General features: G+C 42.4%; 1 protein-coding gene across 7 annotated transcripts in view; it reads right to left on the bottom strand.

Annotated features, from left to right (window-relative positions):
• The window catches only part of EPB41L4B (erythrocyte membrane protein band 4.1 like 4B), a 146,343-nt gene that overhangs the window by 20,899 nt on the left and 106,660 nt on the right, over positions 1-18,784 (bottom strand). For 5 of the 7 annotated variants that reach the window (XM_053566270.1, XM_053566241.1, XM_053566279.1 and 2 more), the window contains exons 18-21: positions 14,649-14,774; positions 11,246-11,313; positions 7,717-7,815; positions 883-1,069 (exon numbers count right to left, since the gene is read on the bottom strand). In XM_053566270.1, the coding sequence (XP_053422245.1) occupies positions 883-1,069; positions 7,717-7,815; positions 11,246-11,313; positions 14,649-14,774 (480 nt within the window). The remainder of the gene's footprint in view (positions 1-882; positions 1,070-7,716; positions 7,816-11,245; positions 11,314-14,648; positions 14,775-18,784) is intronic. The other 2 variants (XM_053566250.1, XM_053566288.1) reach the window with 1 other exon arrangement.

The following is an 18,784-nucleotide window of genomic DNA, read 5'->3' as shown; positions in this document are numbered from 1 at the left end:
TCCAGGTATTGATTTATAATTCTGCTTGCCTGAAATGTACCCCTGCCTTTAAAAACCCTGGCTTGAAAGCCATCAGGGAATTCAGGTCTTAAGCTTGTCCTCCTTAGTGGCGCCAATGCAATAAAAATGCCTCTCTTGCTGCAACTCTCCGCTCCAGTGTCTGGTTTTGCTGTGCCCTAGTCTGGCTCAGTAACAAGCAGTCACAAGGCACGTGAACAGATCAGGCTCCAGAGCTCTGGTGTACCTCCACGGCACCTGCCCCATGCACAGACCAAAACAGCCTACCACGCGTCCTTGGATAGCAATAAGTTTGACTATATTTGGACCAATTACCAAGGAGTGACCAACCATAGCTACAAGTCACTCAAGGGAAACCAAGAAAAATATCGTGTCAGACCTTTGTCACAGTCCATTCCCATCCCCAGCAATTTCCTGAAATTTCAGGCTGGCAAATGGAATAATATTTCCTATTTTCAAACTATTAACACAGGTGATCTAATCTAAGGAATGGATGGGGACATATTGTTTTTATTCTACAAATTTTCCATTGTGGTGGTGGGAGGACATTTCTCACTTTCTGTATTCACAGTGGAGTAATAGATTAGGTAGGGATGATATTCTGAGTGCTCTCAAAAATCTCTTAAATTGCAATTAAACTACAAAGAACATGGTTTTATATTTTACTCTGTCTCTCATACATGGCTTATATTTTGGAGACAAGTTATATAAAAACATGTTCTGGTGGTTGTTGCTGTTGTTTTACGAGGGCACACAATTGATTAAGCAAAGTTTACATGCACACTCCAGATGCTACCCAGCAAATTGATAGAATTCCCAGCAAGTGCAGCTACTTTCCCGGGATTTCCCTCCCCACTTTCATACCTTGGCCCCTGGGGACAGCTGGCCTTTGCCTTCTGATGACTGGGGTGAGCTGACCTTCTGGACCTTGGGGGATGCCAGTGGCACTGAGACTTGTGTGGCCGCCGTTGTGGTATTTGTGGTTGTAGGTGTGGTCACTCCCACTGCCTCTGCCAGGTCTGGAGGGAGGTCATCTTCATCACTGCGGTTACTAAAAGCACATGAAGCTCTGCTCATTACAATAATAAACAGGCTGTGAGGAGTGCAGGGAGGATGAGGAGGGTGAGTGGGCCAGGGTGGGGGTTGGGGACTCCCCGAACAGATGTCCACCAGATGTCCAGCTTGCAAGACCCAATGCACTGACTTTTTTGCCAAAGCAAATTTGGGCTGGATTTTCTGTCATTTGTCAGGGGCTATTTTGTGTGTGGTTTTAGTAATAAAATATACATAACACACCATTTTACAATCATTTGTAACTGTACAATTCGGTGCCATTAAATGCATTTACAATGTTGTGCAACCATCACCACTATGTATCCCCAAACTTTTTCATCAACACTAACAGAAACTCTGCATCGTTACTAAATAATAATTCCCCATGGCCCCCCTCCCTGCAGCCTTGATAACATCTATTCTCAGTGAATTTGCCTGTTCTGGGAACCTTATATAATTGGAATCACACAATATATGTCCATCATTCTGTGTCTGATTTATTTCATTCATCATAATGTTTTCAAGTCCATCCATGTTGTAGTGTATATCAAAATTTCATTCCTGGCTAGACACAACAGTTCAGTCTTGTAACCGTAGCACTTTGGGAGGCTGAGGCAGGAGGATTGTTTGAGCCCAGGAGTTTAAGAACAGCCTGGGACACAATTATTGCACAAAATCACACTGCTACCCACTCCAGTCAGGGCAACAGAGAGCAACACTATCTCTAAAAAAACATTTTTTAAAAAAAATTTCATTTTTTTTTTTTTTTGTAGAGACAGAGTCTTACTTTATGGCCCTGGGTAGAGTGCCATGGCATCACACAGCTCACAGCAACCTCCAACTCCCGGGCTTAAGCGATTCTCTTGCCTCAGCCTCTTGAGTAGCTGGGACTACAGACACCTGCCACAACGCCCAGCTATTTAAAATTTCATTATTTTTAAATTTAAAAATTTTTATCAAGGGCCAGGGGGACTCAGGCCTGTAATCCTAGCACTCTGGGAAGCTCAAGCAGGTGGATTGCTTGAGCTCATGAGTTTGAGACCAGCCTGAGCAAGAGCAAGATCCTTTCTCTACTAAAAAAAGAAAAACTAGCCAGGCATTGTGGCGGGCGCCTGTAGTCTCAGATACTTGGGAAGTTGAGGCAAGACGATTGCTTGAGCCCAAGAGTTTGAGGCTGCTCTGAACTATGATGATACCACACCAGGGCACTCAACTCAGGATGACTGAGTGAGAATCTGTCTCAATAAATAAATAAATAAATAAACAATATATTCTATTGAATAGATATACCATATTTTGTTCATCCATTCATCCATCGGATGAAGGTTGTTTCCACCTTTTGGGAATTGGGAATAACACTACTATGAACACCAGCGTACAAATACCTGTTTGATTCTCTGCTTTGAGGGTGGCATTAAAGACCCCTGGCGCACTGTCCCTAAGGATCTCCTGTGTGGAACTTCTTAGAGCCACACCGGCACAGGATTGTGTTTTACAAATGATGGATGAGCACAAAATGTAGAAAAAAGGCCTATCAAAGGAAGGCACCAGTGTGGCCTGTGCAGGGTCCTTAACAGGGGCCTCACCGTGACACTGGGCCTTGTGGAAACGTGTGGCCACAGGACACAACTGCAGTGTGGACAGGACTCACTAAGGAGGGCCTTGGGGATCCCAGATCATTCTGTGTATGCAAAAGACTCAATAGGAGGATTTAGGATTCATAACTAAAAAGGGAGAGAGGTGAAATTTGAGCAAATAACGTGGAAAAGTTAATGACACCAAGTAGGTGGATCCACGTGCATAAAGCTGGTCAGAGCAGTTACATACACATTTACCCACTTAGTTTTGATGCTCACCCTGTATGTTTTGATCTCCATTTTTCAGAGAATCAGATGATATTCAGTGGCTGACTGTGAAATTACTTGCTCAAGGTCACATAGCTGGTTAAGTGGAGAAGTGGGATGACAATGTCTTTTTACCTCATTTTAAAAAGTCTGTCAGTCTTAAATGGATATTTATTATTTAGTTTTCCATAAAAGGCCATTTAAAAAACAGTTAATTTTTAACTGATACTGATTTTTTTTTTTTTTATTGTTGGGGATTCACTGAGGGTACAATAAGCCAGGTTACACTGATTGCAATTGTTAGGTAAAGTCCCTCTTGCAATCATGTCTTGCCCCCATAAAGTGTGACACACACCAAGGCCCCAGCCCCCTCCCTCCGTCCCTCTTTCTGCTTTCCCCCCCATAACCTTAATTGTCATTAATTGTCCTCATATCAAAATTGAGTACATAGGATTCATGCTTCTCCATTCTTGTGATGCTTTACTAAGAATAATGTCTTCCACTTCCATCCAGGTTAATACGAAGGATGTAAAGTCTCCATTTTTTTTAATGGCTGAATAGTATTCCATGGTATACATATACCACAGCTTGTTAATCCATTCCTGGGTTGGTGGGCATTTAGGCTGTTTCCACATTTAGGCAATTGTAAATTGATCTGCAATAAACAGTCTAGTACAAGTGTCCTTATGATAAAAGGATTTTTTTCCTTCTGGGTAGATGCCCAGTAATGGGATTGCAGGATCAAATGGGAGGTCTAGCTTGAGTGCTTTGAGGTTTCTCCATACTTCCTTCCAGAAAGGTTGTACTAGTTTGCAGTCCCACCAACAGTGTAAAAGTGTTCCCTTCTCTCCACATCCACGCCAGCATCTGCAGTTTTGAGATTTTGGGACGTGGGCCATTCTCACTGGGGTTAGATGATATCTCAGGGTTGTTTTTATTTGCATTTCTCTAATATATAGAGATGATGAACATTTTTTTCATGTGTTTGTTAGCCATTCGTCTGTCATCTTTAGAGAAAGTTCTATTCATGTCTCTTGCCCATTGATATAAGGGATTGTTGGCTTTTTTCATGTGGATTAATTTGAGTTCTCTATAGATCCTAGTTATCAAGCTTTTGTCTGATTGAAAATATGCAAATATCCTTTCCCATTGTGTAGGTTGTCTCTTTGCTTTGGTTATTGTCTCCTTAGCTGTACAGAAGCTTTTCAGTTTAATGAAGTCCCATTTGTTTATTTTTGTTGTTGTTGCAATTGCCATGGCAGTCTTCTTCATAAGTCTTTCCCCAGGCCAATATCTTCCAGTGTTTTTCCTATGCTTTCGTGGAGGATTTTTATTGTTTCATGCCTTAAATTTAAGTCCTTTATCCATCTTGAATCAATTTTTGTGAGTGGGGAAAGGTGTGGGTCCAGTTTCAGTCTTTTACATGTAGACATCCAGTTCTCCCAACACCATTTATTGAATAGGGAGTCTTTCCCCCAAGGTATGTTCTTGTTTGGTTTATCGAAGATTAGGTGGTTGTAAGATGTTAGTTTCATTTCTTGGTTTTCAATTCGATTCCAAGTGTATATGTCTCTGTTTTTGTGCCAGTACCATGCTGTCTTGAGCACTATGGCTTTGTAGTACAGACTAAAATCTGGTATGCTGATACCCTCAGCTTTATTTAACTGATACTGATTTTTAACTATTTTTAACTTGATACTGTCTAAAGTTGAAAAAGACCCCAAACTCTTAATGGTTTTTATAAACTTTTGTGTTAACTTAGATCTTGTGGCAAAGACCCATATTTAAAATTCAGCAAGCCTTCTAATTTTACCTCAGTGTCTAGGGCAAATTCATGTTAAATTCACAAATCACCATTTTAATGAATAGAATTTTATGTAGACAATGACCTTGGCTTTGAAGTTATTTCTTCCTATTTTAACAATATGTATGCATAGAAACATGTCTAATGTAATAGCCATCAACTGTGAACATGGGTTGCTTTTCATGGTGTAGTTCTGGAGAATTGGTTTCTTTTCTCTTTGAACTTTTCTGTCTTGCCTATTGAGTTTTTTACACTATTTTTAAATAAGTAGTAAAGTTATATTTGCAGGAAATAATGAAATAGCTCATCATTTTCTAAGCATACTAACTAGTTTTAATATAAAAATGACACTTTTACTTGAACTCTCAGCAGAGTTCTTCAGCTTCTTCCTTCTTTCTGGAATGCAGCAGCCCCCCATTTCTTCCCTGTTGTATTTCTAGGAAAGAATGTGGCTGAGGGTTTTGTTTGCATCGTTAAAAACAGCAGTTTGAAAACTTGTTCAGAGCACCTGAATGTTACGATGTTCTTGGTGGAGCAACCTAAAATCTAAATACACATAATTGCAGCTTAGGAACTAGGAAATGTTACAGCAGCCAAAAGGGTTGTATGGGTACACAAGTCTGTATCTCAAAAACTTATGATGCAAAAAATCTTTCCATAAAAGCAGAAATCTGAGTTTTCCCAGCTGTATTCTTTGACCATGTGTTTATCCCCCTTACTAAAATCTATGAGTTAAAGAGATGGGTAAATGAGTAGTCAACCAGTGTTAAGGATTCAAGAACTCTTCATGGGACAAAAACGTAATCCTGGGGAAATCCCATTTTTAATTTTGCTATTTTCTACTAACACCACCATTCTTTGATTTTTGCAGAATACTTTGGGGCAGTTTAAGAAATATATACACAAAGTTAGAGGTTTGAAAAGGTGGGTTTTTTGTTCTTGTTGTTTTGTTTTGTTTTTGAGACAAAGTCTCATTCTGCTGCCCAGGCTAGAGTGCTGTGGTGTGAGCCCAGCTCACAGCAACCCAAACTCCTGGGCTCAAGTGATCCTCCTACCTTGGCCTCTTGAGTAGCTGGGACTGCAGCTGCCCACCACAATGCCTGGCTAATTCTTCTGTTTTTAGTAGAGATGGGGTCTCACTTTGGCTCAGGCTGGTATCCAACTCCTGAGCCACTCCTCCCACCTCGCCTCCCAGGGTGCTAGGATTACAGGTGTGAGCTACCAGTTTGAAAAGTGTTTTAAGAGCCAGTTTGGTGAGTTAGTGAAATTTTCTTTCCTTCCAGGTCACATATCAGTCACTTATTGTCTCGAACATGATTACATACCTCAAGTAAGTGCTGATAACATTTTGAGTTTTAAAATGTAAGAGGAAAGGCAAGTTCTGCCAGCTTCATCCTCAGGGGAAACAGATTTTTGTGGTTTAATTTGTTCCCCAGAGATCATTAGGACTGTTAATTATTTGAACCTTCCTCATTTTAGCTTTCCTAGGACATGCAGCTGCTATCTTGCCCAGAAGCTTCTATTGAGGCTAATGAGGTGGGATGTGTCTGCCCTCAACCCCCCCCCGCCCCCACGCCTGCCTCTTTTGCTTTTCACAGGTTCAAATGGTGGACTGAGATGGCTGTTTGAAAAATGCACCTGGAGTCACATTCCTTGTCCTCCATTTTGCACTCTGGATACTCCCTAAACGTAACCTTTTTCCAGAAGCTTCCAGGTTGTAGAGATTAAGGAAGGGGAACTCATCTTACGGGCCACACTACTTGCTAGGGACTTTACCCATATTGTCTCAGGTTAACCCTCACAAAAGGCCTCTGAGATAGCTATTATCTCACCCACATCACAGAAGAAGAAAGAGAGGCTCAAAGAGTGATCGTCCCAAGACCTCACAGCTGTAACTAGCTGGGGCCCTAATAGAAGCCTTTCCAACTCCAGAGCTCCCATGCTTTCCACTTCACCCACAGATGCCCCTGCAGCTCTCTGACCAATGACACATCAGGCACAGTACCAGAGCCACAGCCAAGATCAAGAAATGGGAACTACCACCCTGATTGGCACAACTATTACTAATACCACCACCACCCTCACAAGTGAGTCCATTTAACTGTCTTCTTAGGATTACAATTATTTGTGACTTTGACTTTTCCTCCAATAAACTGTCTTTGGATGGGAATTGTCAAAGTCACTTCACTATTTCCTGACAATGCCTACAACAGTCTAGTGCACACAGTAGCCGAGAGACTTTTGTTAAGCCCAACACAACTGGACAGGCCCCAGTGGCTCTCGGACACTTTGGGAAAATGGCTCTTCCTACAGATCTCAGAGCTCAGTGATTATTTTAGGCTCTGTTGACAGATCGCACTACCATGTCACTAATATGCTGTGGAAGGCAGTTTCTGATACAGTCCACAATGCTCCCAGACCTGGTATGCCTGGCCCTCTGTAATCCTCTCCTTCAGTGTGTGCTGGTCAGAGCAACTCACTGCTAATGAACAGAATCTGGCAAAAGTGATGAGATGTCATTTCTGTGATTAGGTTACAAAAGCCTGTGACTCTGGCCTTGCTGGCACTCCCCCTGACTTGTGTGCTTCTCTCTGATGGAGCATCCCAGAGAGGAATATATGATTATTTACTGAGGATAATCTCAGCCCAGCAGCCCTCAAGGAAGTGAATGAGCCTTCCATGAGACACAAAGGATCCTGCTGAGCCATGCCTGGACTCCCAAACCACAGACACTACAAGCTGACAAATGTGGATTGTTTTATGACACTTACTTGAACGTCCATTTTGTTACCCAATAATTGATAACGAATATATACGCCAACGATGTAAAGTTTTCAGGGAGGAAGGGCTAAAACTGTTATGACCTAAATTGGAAAAAAACGGTATTTGGAGGAAAGCTTTCTTTGGGAATGGCCTGATGGGCCAAGAAGCATTTATTCCCAGACATTTAGCATCACCATAGTTATTATAATTGAAGAACTGCGGTACAGAACTCACAAGCTATACTGTCTTGTCAACTTCCTCACTCGGGGAGGCTTGATTTCCAGTTTTTCCACAGCTGGTTGTGTAGTTTCCACACGTATAGGAATAGGACTTCTAGAGACATAACAAAAAAGAGAAAAGAGTTATATTGTCTTGTTTGGGCCATAGATACTGCTTTCTCAGTTCATTTATACCTTAATAACATCGATAGTCAAGAAATCCACTTGTTTTGCCTTTTTACTCTACTTTTAGTAACTACAATTGTTTTTAAAAACTGTAGGAAGGCCAAAAAAAAAAAAATCATAGGGAAGAAAAGAAAGCAAGTCAGCATTGATTTATGAATGTCCTGGTTCTCATATGAATGAACAATTTTGCTTCTTCTCAGTGGCAAGAGGCACTTATTGAGGTATGATTGGCTGGCTATTTATTTTGTGCGTTCTTGATGTGTGTTTAAACGAATTACTATTTATCTTAGAACAACAAAAAGGGGCTTATCTAGTATACGGAATCTGACAATAAAGTTTGAGAAATACCCCTACAATAAGTGCTGCGTACTTTATTGCTGATTATCACTATGGTCACCTTAAAAGTACTCTGGTTGGGAAGCTTTGCACTGACACTATTGCCCAGTTCACCCTTCAAAGTAAAGGTGATTTTTTGATTTGCTTCAAAAAAGCAAATCATAGGGAAGAAAAGATAGCACCCTAAATATAATTGGGGTGCCAAATAAAATTTCCCTGTGGCAGCCACCCACAACAATATGAGGGTTTGGTTCATAACTTTTTGCCAATAAAATGGAGAGAAACCTATAGATAACTTGTTTTGACTTTCAAGTAATCTGGTAGGTTTTCTATTTTAAACATAACACAGACTATGTATTTTTTAAAGAAAAGATAAAGAATCACAGTGTATTTTATGTGAAAAATACACAATCAGAAGACCTTTAGGACTTGCTCTAAAACATTTTAATTCTATGTACATGTGAAGATGTTCAAAATTACATTTCACTTTTCTCTTTCCTGAAGAATTTATGCCAGATAACCAATGGGTCCTACTGAAAACAGTGACTTTTTTAAGGAAACATTTTTAACACATTTTTGTAGTGGACATGACTAATTTCATTTTTTTTTTAATCAGCAATTACCTTCTTTGACCAAAAAGGCATCAAAATAAGTTGAGGACCTCAATAAAGAACCCCTGACAAGTCAGTTAACACTTCTGGGCCTTCATTTTCTCTTCTATTTCATGCCCTATATGGTGGCAAGTTTGTGGCCAGTGCCCACTAAGTGTTTGTTGGATAAACACATGGATGAGCAAATAAGGAGTGAGAGACTACTGTATTCTAGGTTCATGAATTCCTCAAGTGGGGATCCTGAGAGTAAAGGGAGCATGGTCCCTGGAAGAACTCCTAGCCTAGAAGGGGAGCACATGACTTTGCTTGGGGGGAATGGTTGGTGTCCGGGAAAGTTTCATGGAGGAGTGTTCTCTTAACCATATGGTGGGAAGACCATTAAGGTGAGAGACAGGGTAAAGACCTGGCTGAATGAAGGGCACCTGAACTGCTGATGTGTGGGCTCCCAGCAGAAGAGCAGAGGATTTGCACCAAAGGGAACTAGGCTAGTGAGGGGCCCCAGGCTGAGGAGCCTACACTGAAGGCGATGGCAGTCTCCAAAAGTTTCCGGGCAGACTTGCATTTAGAAAGTCCTTAGAGTGATGAAGAGGACCCTGGGGAAAGAAGGCCAGGAGCCTCTTAGAAGACTGTTGTGCCAGTAATTCTGGAAGAGAGAAGGTGAGGGTGCAAAGTAGGCAGGGATTATGGTCATGAAGAGAAGAGGATAGACATGGAAGATAAAACGAAAGTCAAATCGGCAGGACTTGGTGACCAGTTAGATGAGGGAAAGAGGAAAGAGAAAATCAAGCATTCCCAGGTTTCAGGCCTGGGTCAGGGGTCAGTAATGATGATTAGGCAAGATTGGGAAACAGGTGAAGGATAATAGAATGGGGTGGGAAGAGAAGAAAGTTTTTGTAAAGTCCTAGAGTCAGTTGGGTATGCATCTCTGGAATAAGACAAAAATTTATACCAAGAACAGAGACTGGGAATCATAAGGTGATACAGAGAAATGTTAGCTTTTATTTTTGGCATCAAGTATGAGACCAGGACGGTGGTTCTATCTAGATCATATGTGGTGCTTGTTGAAAGGCTGATTCCTGTCTCTACTAGCACCTCCCCCCACCAAACCTCCACCACATACTTATACAAGAAGGATCTACAGAGGCTGGAGTAGGACCCAAGAGTCTGTGTTTTCGGCTCGGTGCCTGTGGCTTAAGTGGCTAAGGCGCCTGCCACATACACCTGAGCTGGCGGGTTTGAATCCAGCCCTGGCCCGCCAAACAACAATGATGGCTGTAACCAAAAAAATAGCCAGGCGTTGTGGCAGGCACCTGTGTTCCCAGCTACTTGGGAGGCGGAGGCAGGAGAATTGCTTGAGCCCAGGAAGTTGGAGGTTGCTGTGAGCTGTGATGCCACGGCACTACCCAGGGTGACAGCTTGAGGCTCTGTCTCAAAAAAAAAAAAAAAAAGAGTCTGTGTTTTTAACAAGAGACTCTGAAGCAATAGTCTTTGGACCCACTTTGGGGAAACTCTCCCCTAGAGAGAAGCTGCCAGAGTTAGGAAACCAGCAGGTGGCATTGGGGCCACCATGATCTTTAGGTTGCTACTCTTTGAGCTGAGGGGGGAAGAGTTTCTGTTCTCTGTGCAATCAAGAGAGGAAATAAGAGTTTGGGGTGGTGGTGAAGCTTAAAGAACCTGTGTGGCGGGCGGCGCCTGTGGCTCAGTGAGTAGGGCGCCAGCCCCATATGCTGAGGGTGGTGGGTTCAAACCCAGCCCCAGCCAAACTGCAACCAAAAAATAGCCAGCCAGGTGTTGTGGCAGGCGCCTGTAGTCCCAGCTGCTCGGGAGGCTGAGGCAAGAGAATCGCGACGTAAGCCCAAGAGTTAGAGGTTGCTGTGAGCTGTGTGACGTCATGGCACTCTACCCGAGGGCGGTACAGTGAGACTCTGTCACTACAAAAAAAAAAAAAAAGAACCTGTGTGGCTCCAGCACTGGCAAGGAGCTCAGCACAAGAGTCATGTCCATGGGCCAAGGGTAGAGTGAAGAACTCCAGACAAGGTGAGCAGAAGCCAGGTGGGGAAGGGCCTCCAGCACTCTGTGGTGCCATTCTGAGAGCACACAGAGAGTTTCAAGGACTGGAAGCCTGGGAACGACAGGAAGGTCAGGTCTAGGCACTTGGGAGAAAGTTCAAGGTAATTGATTTCTTTGTTAGTACAGGAGGCGGGGGTGTTAAAACGGAAGACGCAGCATTTTTGAGGCCTAAAGGAAGTTGTTGTTTATTCCAGTCTTTCCCCATCTTTTGGGGCTCACATTTTCTTAGTTTTATTTTTCCCCTTCTATTTTATCTGCAAATACTCTCATGAGCAATGTTTTGAGGATAACGTTGATGATACAGAGAGCATCATTTCCCCATTCAAACAAGAAGCAACAGACCTTACATTAGCATCCTGAAGACTGGATTTCTTATTGATATTTACAAACGTTGATTCCTCTTTTCCAACCTGTTAAAGAAAACAGTCAGGTTAGCAAAACTGAATATGTTGGCATACAAAAATGTTTTCAAGTCTCTTACAAAATAGAAATGTGCAGGTGAACCAAAGAAGCAGTTCCTCGAGTATTCAATCAATAGTGAATTTTGTTCTGGTGTTTCTCTAAGTTAACAAAAAGATGTTTTCTTGAATGATGGGATTAAGACAATCATTCAAATGCAATTGATTCTTGCATTCAGACTTTTACTGAGCACCTGCTAGGGGCCAGCTGATGCTTGAATGCTGCAGGAAAAACCAAACCCACAGTTTAATCCCTCACCTCGGAGTTCAGATCAGGAAGAATAATTAGCTCTATGCTGGAATCTGTCTTTTCACATCAGCGTAACAACCGTAACAGCCTGGCAGGAATTATGTCATATTAGTTTGAGAGAAGCCTTGTCCTCTTCCCTCTGGGGAGTCTCCTAAAGAATGGGCTGGGGAGGAAGGACACTCCCTTCAGCCAGCCAGACCAGCTGGCTGCACATAGGAGGTCAACGGGAGATGCAGGAGCCTGAGGCCCTTACACTACCACAACATACAGAGCTTGGCCTCTGTTCTAAATACATGTTGAGCAGAGATTTCAAGGATACTGGCTCAGAGGGCTCTGCATCCTTAGCCTGCCACAGGTGCCCACCTATGGATCCAGATCTGATTCCTGCTCAAGGATGTTTTTAGAGCCAGCACATAGGTCCATGGGCCTGTTTGACTTCTGTTTTTTTCCCTTGCCCTCAGGGAATTAACGCTTAAACCCCTAGCAGTATACTTGGCCATGCACCACAACCCCTCCCTCTGTCACAGAGGTTCTCAACCTATGGGTCGCATTAGGAAGGTTGAGAACCACTGCTCTATCATAACCCCTCAAACCAGGAATTCCCAAAGCACATTTCTGAGTTCTCGTGAACACCAGTTCCACAGATGACCATGGAGCGCTCACAAACTGTTCCGTGGCCAATTAATTGTGAAAGAAAGTAAAACAGGTTCTTCCCTGTGGGATTTCTCGGAGCCTCTAAGAGGCTAAGGGGCACGTGCACAGTCCCATGGGATTCAGTGTGGAGCACTTCTGGAATTACCAGGGAGCATCCTGTGGGGCTTATGCTCCTCATACCATCTTGGAAAACACTGCCCTAAAATGACCGATTTCACACCTCCCCTACTTCTTTCCTGCTTTCATGTGCTTACGTTATGTTTGCTTGGCCACATTTTCTTTCCTTCTCACCTATTTCTCATCTGTTCCCTACACGTTACAAAATGAAATATTTCCAATACGCCGCAGTTCTTCACCAGAGTGGAAACACGGGTTCTCTACAGATAACACCTACAATGTGTGGCTACTGGAAACAGGCTAGAGCTTTCTAATGCAGATAATATCAGCTTTGTAAATTGCAAAATATATCTCAGTTTTATCTGTTCTGGGATAGTATAAAAAGACATAAAAAGAGAGCCAGGCATGGTGGCTCACGCCTGTAATCCTAGCACTCTGGGAGGCTGAAACAGGTGGATTGCTTGAGCTCAGGAGTTTGATACTAGCCTGAGCAAGAGCAAGACCCTGTCTCTACTACAAATAGAAAAAATGAGCCAGGCATTGTGATGGGCGCCTGTAGTCCCAGCTACTCAGGAGGCTGAGGCAAGAGGATCACTTGAGCCCCAAGAGTTTGAGGTTGCTATGAGCTATGATGCCACACACTCTACCCACAGTGACAGAGTGAGACTCTGGCTCAAAAAAAAAAAAAAAAAAAGACAAAGAGAGTTTGCGACCATGACTTTGATATAACTAAGTTTGTGATCCCGTAAAAAATGCTACCACTGTGACCTGTAAGTAGTCAGTGTCCCTGAGAATTTCATCCCACAACTGTGACCGTTGCTGTCAATATCTCCACATGGTAGAGCAAGGCCTTGTGCTAGGTACTTTACATGTATCACTTCATTTAATCGTCCCAGTAACCTAAAGTGGTCGATCCTATTACTGCCACTTAAAACCTGAGAAAACAGAGGCTCAGAGAGGTTAACCAACAAGTTCAAGGTGACATTGCCAATCAATGGTAGATCAAGATTCAAACCCAGGCTGACTTTGACCTCCGTGTTCTGTACCTTCCTGCCTCCTGTTTACATCACAACTCCAAAGTGGAAGAAATTCTCTAAGCTTTCTCTTGTCTTTCATGGCACATTCTGGAAGGGCCTCAATTATTAAGATGGCCTTGTACTTAAATGGAAATAACAATAAAACAGATTACTGAATATTTCCTTTGCTCTTGGTAACATAAGCATAGACATTAGGCTCATAAGGAATGAAAAAGAGAGTTATGTATCTTTCAAATGGAATCGTGGACCACGGCAGCTCTTTACAGAATGTTTCCAGGGCAGGGGTGGCCAATGGATTTCTACTTGAGTGCCAACACTGATCAGCCGGTGCTATCTCCTTGGAACACCCACCACATGGAACATGATTCTGAGGCTACTTAGGGTCAGAGCAAAAGAGCAAGTAAATGGTCAACCAGGGGTATCTATTATGAGTACAAGAGGGAGGATTAATGGCAGCTATTAAACTATCATCCCTCATCTCCAAGTTTACCCTTAGAACTTCTACTTTGTGGAGCTGGCCCTGGAGCCGGCAGAGCTAGCTGGCTCTCTGACAATAGGCGGTGCTCTTAGGGAGGGATCTGCTCCTTCCCTGTCTGCTCTCTCTGCTCCTGGGAGTCACCCCAGCCTTGCTTCTTCACCTGGCAATGGCACTGCCTCCTGAATGCAACTTGCAGTTTCCAATACTGGCAGATCCAGCTTCATGGTATCCACCTCCCACGTCTCAGCCCCCGGCTGAGGTGCCCTCCTCACAGTCTGGGTCCTCAGGGCTCACGGACACCAGCACTGGGTACAGCAACCTCTGCTCAGACTAAATTTTCATACTTATAGCCATCGATCGTTCCCTCGGCGGTCGGGATGGAAGGTGCTGCCACAGTTGCTACCTCTAGTATCTTAGAGCAGTGTCACTCAAAGTGCGGTCCTGAGGGCTCGTTAACACAAATTCAGGAGCCCCCACTCAGTTTACTGACTCTCCGGGGAAAGAGTGCCGCAGTCCCATGACTCGCACACATTTGAGAATCACCGCCTTCACATTTTCTGTTTGCCCTTCCACATACCTAAGTAATAAGTGTCCACCAGTTAATAATTCTTTATATTAAAATTCACCGACCCGTCTCCTGCTGGGACCCTAACTGACGCACTCCCTTAGTCCTCACAGTGCCTCTTTCTACCTGACAGGGTTAGAGAAACCCTGCAAGGCGAAATCAAAGGCAGGCGTGTGCTCCACATACCTGGACGTTCACGCGGGAAGCATTCTCCAGCTGGGCTTTCAAAATGTTACACTTCACATGATCTGCGACAGGGGAAGGCAGAAGTGGCGTCTGAAGAGTTTTCTCAGAGACTTTCTTTTCTTCAGCCTGAGACAAACCAGAATAGGAAACTGATTGTAAATGAAGAGAAAAGAACATGCACATTGACTCTTCCCAACAGTCGTGACCTTGTAACACACAGACCTTATACCAGGATAAGTGTGTCCACCAACTCCCTGTATTTTTACCAGCACTTTACAGTTTGCACAGGATTCACAAGCACATCATCTGGTTCTCTCATGAAATCGGGAGAGGACCTATCAGAAGTCAGGGTTAAGGTTCAAAGAGAAAAAGAGGCTACAGGCAGTTCCTGGGTTATGAATGAGATAGGTTCTGTAGGTTTGCTCTTAAGTTGAATTTGTAGGTAAGTTGGAACGGGTACATTTACCTATCACCTATGATAGCCTCGGTTTCATAAGTGTGAGTTGTATATCAGTCAGATGTTTGTAACTTGGGGACTTACTATAATAGCCCTCGTTTGTAAGTGCAAGTTACATGTAGGTCAGCTGTTTGTAACTCGGAGACTTGCCTGTGTTGGAGAATCACACAGCCAGAGCCAGTGGCAGAGAGTTTTGTTTGCTACAACCCGGGTCAGTGCTGTTTCCCCAACTGTTCTCTTACATCGAAAGATTCAATTCTATAACATGTTGGGCCAAGGGAAAGCAGCATAATATTCATTGGTAAATCATGACTTTCAGCAAGGAATTTGTATCTGTTAATATGTTACCTTACTGTAGAGTGTCTGGGGCTCCTATAAACTGGCAGCACTTTCACTATTTTTGCCACATTCCATGTATTCACTGAACATGTACCTCTAATTCAGGTGATCCAGCTAAGATGGATTATCTGAGACTATCTATTTGAACTGTGTCCAAAGCAATAATACCTTTTAAATCACAGGCTTTGTGACTATTATACACAATACACATGAAGCTATTTATATACCTATTAAAACGAAAAGTACTCATCCATTTGAATAACCTGAAATTGTCCCACATTTTGTGAGATAAGGTCTTATTGTTAACCATGCCTAGTGTGGTTACTGTATATCCCAAGGCTAGTATGGTGCCTGGAACACAGTAGGTGTCCAATAAATACTACCCTGTTTCCCTGAAAATAAGACATGCTCCGAAAATAAGACCTACTTACAGGAAAGATAAGACCTAGCGCATCTTTGGGAGCACACCTTAAAATAAGACACTGTCTTATTTTCGGGGAAACAGGCTAGTGAAGAAGATGATGACATACAGTTATTATTAGAAGTCAGTTCAGTAATATCAGGACTAAATGTGGCATGTCAGCCGCCATGAACCAGGATGAGAATAAATGTCCAAAAGGCCTCAAGTTCTACAAGTTCCAAAGTTAATCTTATTCACTAATTCCAAAGTCCCATTGAGCACTTTGTTATACACAGTAGGAATATTATGAAGGACACAGAGGAAGTATGGGGTGATTGGCTGTCTGACATTATTGAATCGAAAAAAAGGAGGACACTGTATACAGTTTCCCAGGAGGACCTCCAAACATAGAGAAGCCCCTGGTAGAGCAAACAGAACTCACCAACTTTATGGACTAGTAAGATAGGCAGAGACAGGAGATCTGGATGTGGATCTCAGCTTTTTCCCTTACTTGTACTATTTAACAAGATGATGATGACGATGATAAAAAGAAAAATAATGACAGTAGCCAACATTTACCAACACCTTAACATGTGTTAGCCACTGACTATAAGTTTCATATGCACATCTCATCAAATCATCTCCTTAACCATCCTATTTGGAGGCAGGTACTCTCATTATCCCCATTTTATAGATGAGAAAAACGAAGCAGAGAGATGGGAAGTTACTTGCTCCCGGTCACGCAGGAAGAAGCAGAAGAGCCAAGATTCACATCCAGGGATGGTGACTTTGGTTGACTCCAAAGCCAGAGCACTTCACCACTCAGCCATTCTAGCTCCCCTTAACTTCTCCGAATCTTAGTTTCTTTCTTCATAAGGTTTTTATGAGGATTAAATGAGAAAGAATTATATGAAAAACATTTTCATCTTAGAGGGTTAGAAAAGAAGATGTAACCACAAAAAAAAAGATCTGATGCAAGGACACTAATGTTCAATCCTGAGCCATCAAGTTGGATTTAAAGAAAACTGGCTCATTTGACTGGAGTCAGTATCCTGAGTGACTTAGCATTCTCCTTTAAGCAAATAAGTATCATTTTATTTTGAAAGGTGAAGTTTATAGTATAAGCTTAAGATAATTTTTCTTGTGTTTGCAAATCCTGTTACATTATGAAAATGGATGGCTGTTTTCATTGGTGGATGAAAAGGTAATTTTTAAATTAGATTTACTTTTTTTGGAATGGCATGCTGGGATACAGGAATTAAATTGGTTATGAAGCCTATTTAAGGCTTTTGACAATTGCTTAAGGGGATGTAGTTATGTTGACAGTAATGACCTAAGACCTACTTTAAAAAATGGAATGCTGCTAAATAAGAAAAGGATGAGAATTTAGCATTGATATTCTCCTCAAATTTACTAATTCTAAATTGCTTCTTTGGACATAAAATTCAAGCTGGCTTGTTCTTGTTCAATCTGGGCAAAGCAAGAGCAGTAATGTTCCTCTGTATGAATTGACTCAGGTGAAGGCCAATATAAATTTTGGGAAATTTATGCACCATTGTATGAATTTGTATAAAAGGCTTCTCTTTGGGAGATAAACATCTGGGTTAGAAGACCGTAATTTCAGCAAGGAGAATGACTCCAAGAATGTTGTGCTTTCTCTCTTTAGCATGACCATATTTTATGTTTTGTGTTCAATCAATTTAAATTGTGGAAAGATACTTTATAGTTGGAATGCAGACTTCAAAATATAGGGGGGGAAGACAATTGGCTTTGATATTATTATACTTAGAACAGTCCATCTGTTTGGGGCTATCATTTGGGGATAAAGAAATGATCAGATGCATATTTAAAGGTTCATACAAATTGTGTGCACATCTGAAATCAAATGAGATTTAAATTTCTGTGATAATCCTGGTTCTAACCAGGATTTTTTAAATTTTAATTTTAATTTAATTTAATTTATTAATTTATTTTAAGATAGAGCCTCCCTTGGTTACCCTTGGTAAAGTACCGTGGTGTCACAGCTCACAGCAGCTTCAAACTCTTGGGTTCAAGTGATCCTCTTGCCTCAGCCTCCAGAGCAGCTGGGACTACAGGTGCCCTCCACAATGCCTAGCTATTTTTTAGAGATGGGGGTCTTGCTCTGGCTATGGCTGGTCTTGAACCTGTGACAAGGTTCAGGCAATCCACCTGCCAAGTGCTAGGATTACAGGCATGAGCCACGGCTCCCGGCCCTGGTTTAACTTTGGAACTGGCCAGTGAATTATTTCTCACCATTCAGTCAAGAACAGGAAGTCCAAACGTGAAGAATTAGAAGATTCTTGATACTTGAGGCTGGAAATAAAACCTTAAAAAGCTATCCAAGCCAGTGGTTTCCAATTGTGGTGTCATAATTAGAAGTGACGTCTGTGGCAAGGAATGTTTTATTAATGATAAAAAATCAAAGTGTGAGGCAAGACATGATTGCAAGAGGGACTTTACCTAACAATTGCAATCAGTGTAACTGGCTTATTGTACCCTCAATGAATCCCCAACAATAAAAAAAAAAAAAAAATCAAAGTGTGGGCCAGGCATGGCAGTTCACACCTGTAATCTTGGCACTCTGGGAGGCCAAGGTGGGTGAATCACCTGAGCTCAGGAGTTCGAGATCTGCTTGACAAGAGCGAGACCCCATCTCTAGTAAAAATAGAAAAGCTAGCTGGGCATTGTGGCGGGTGCCTGTAGTTCCAGCTTCTTGGAAGGCTGATGCAAGAGGATCACTTGATCCCAGGAGTTTGAGGTTGCTGTGAGCTACGATGCTACAGCACACTACTGAGGGAGACAGAGTGAGAGTGTCTCCACAAAGAAAAAAGAAACACGGTGTGAAGTAATAGATTTCATGTATGTGTTAGGACAAAGTGAAGTCAACTGTACAGTCACTCACTCTGGATTCCTTGCTTG

Source organism: Nycticebus coucang, chromosome 2, assembly GCF_027406575.1.
Source record: "Nycticebus coucang isolate mNycCou1 chromosome 2, mNycCou1.pri, whole genome shotgun sequence".
Taxonomy (NCBI): Eukaryota; Metazoa; Chordata; class Mammalia; order Primates; family Lorisidae; genus Nycticebus; species Nycticebus coucang.
This window is presented reverse-complemented; position numbering and strand designations above follow the sequence as displayed.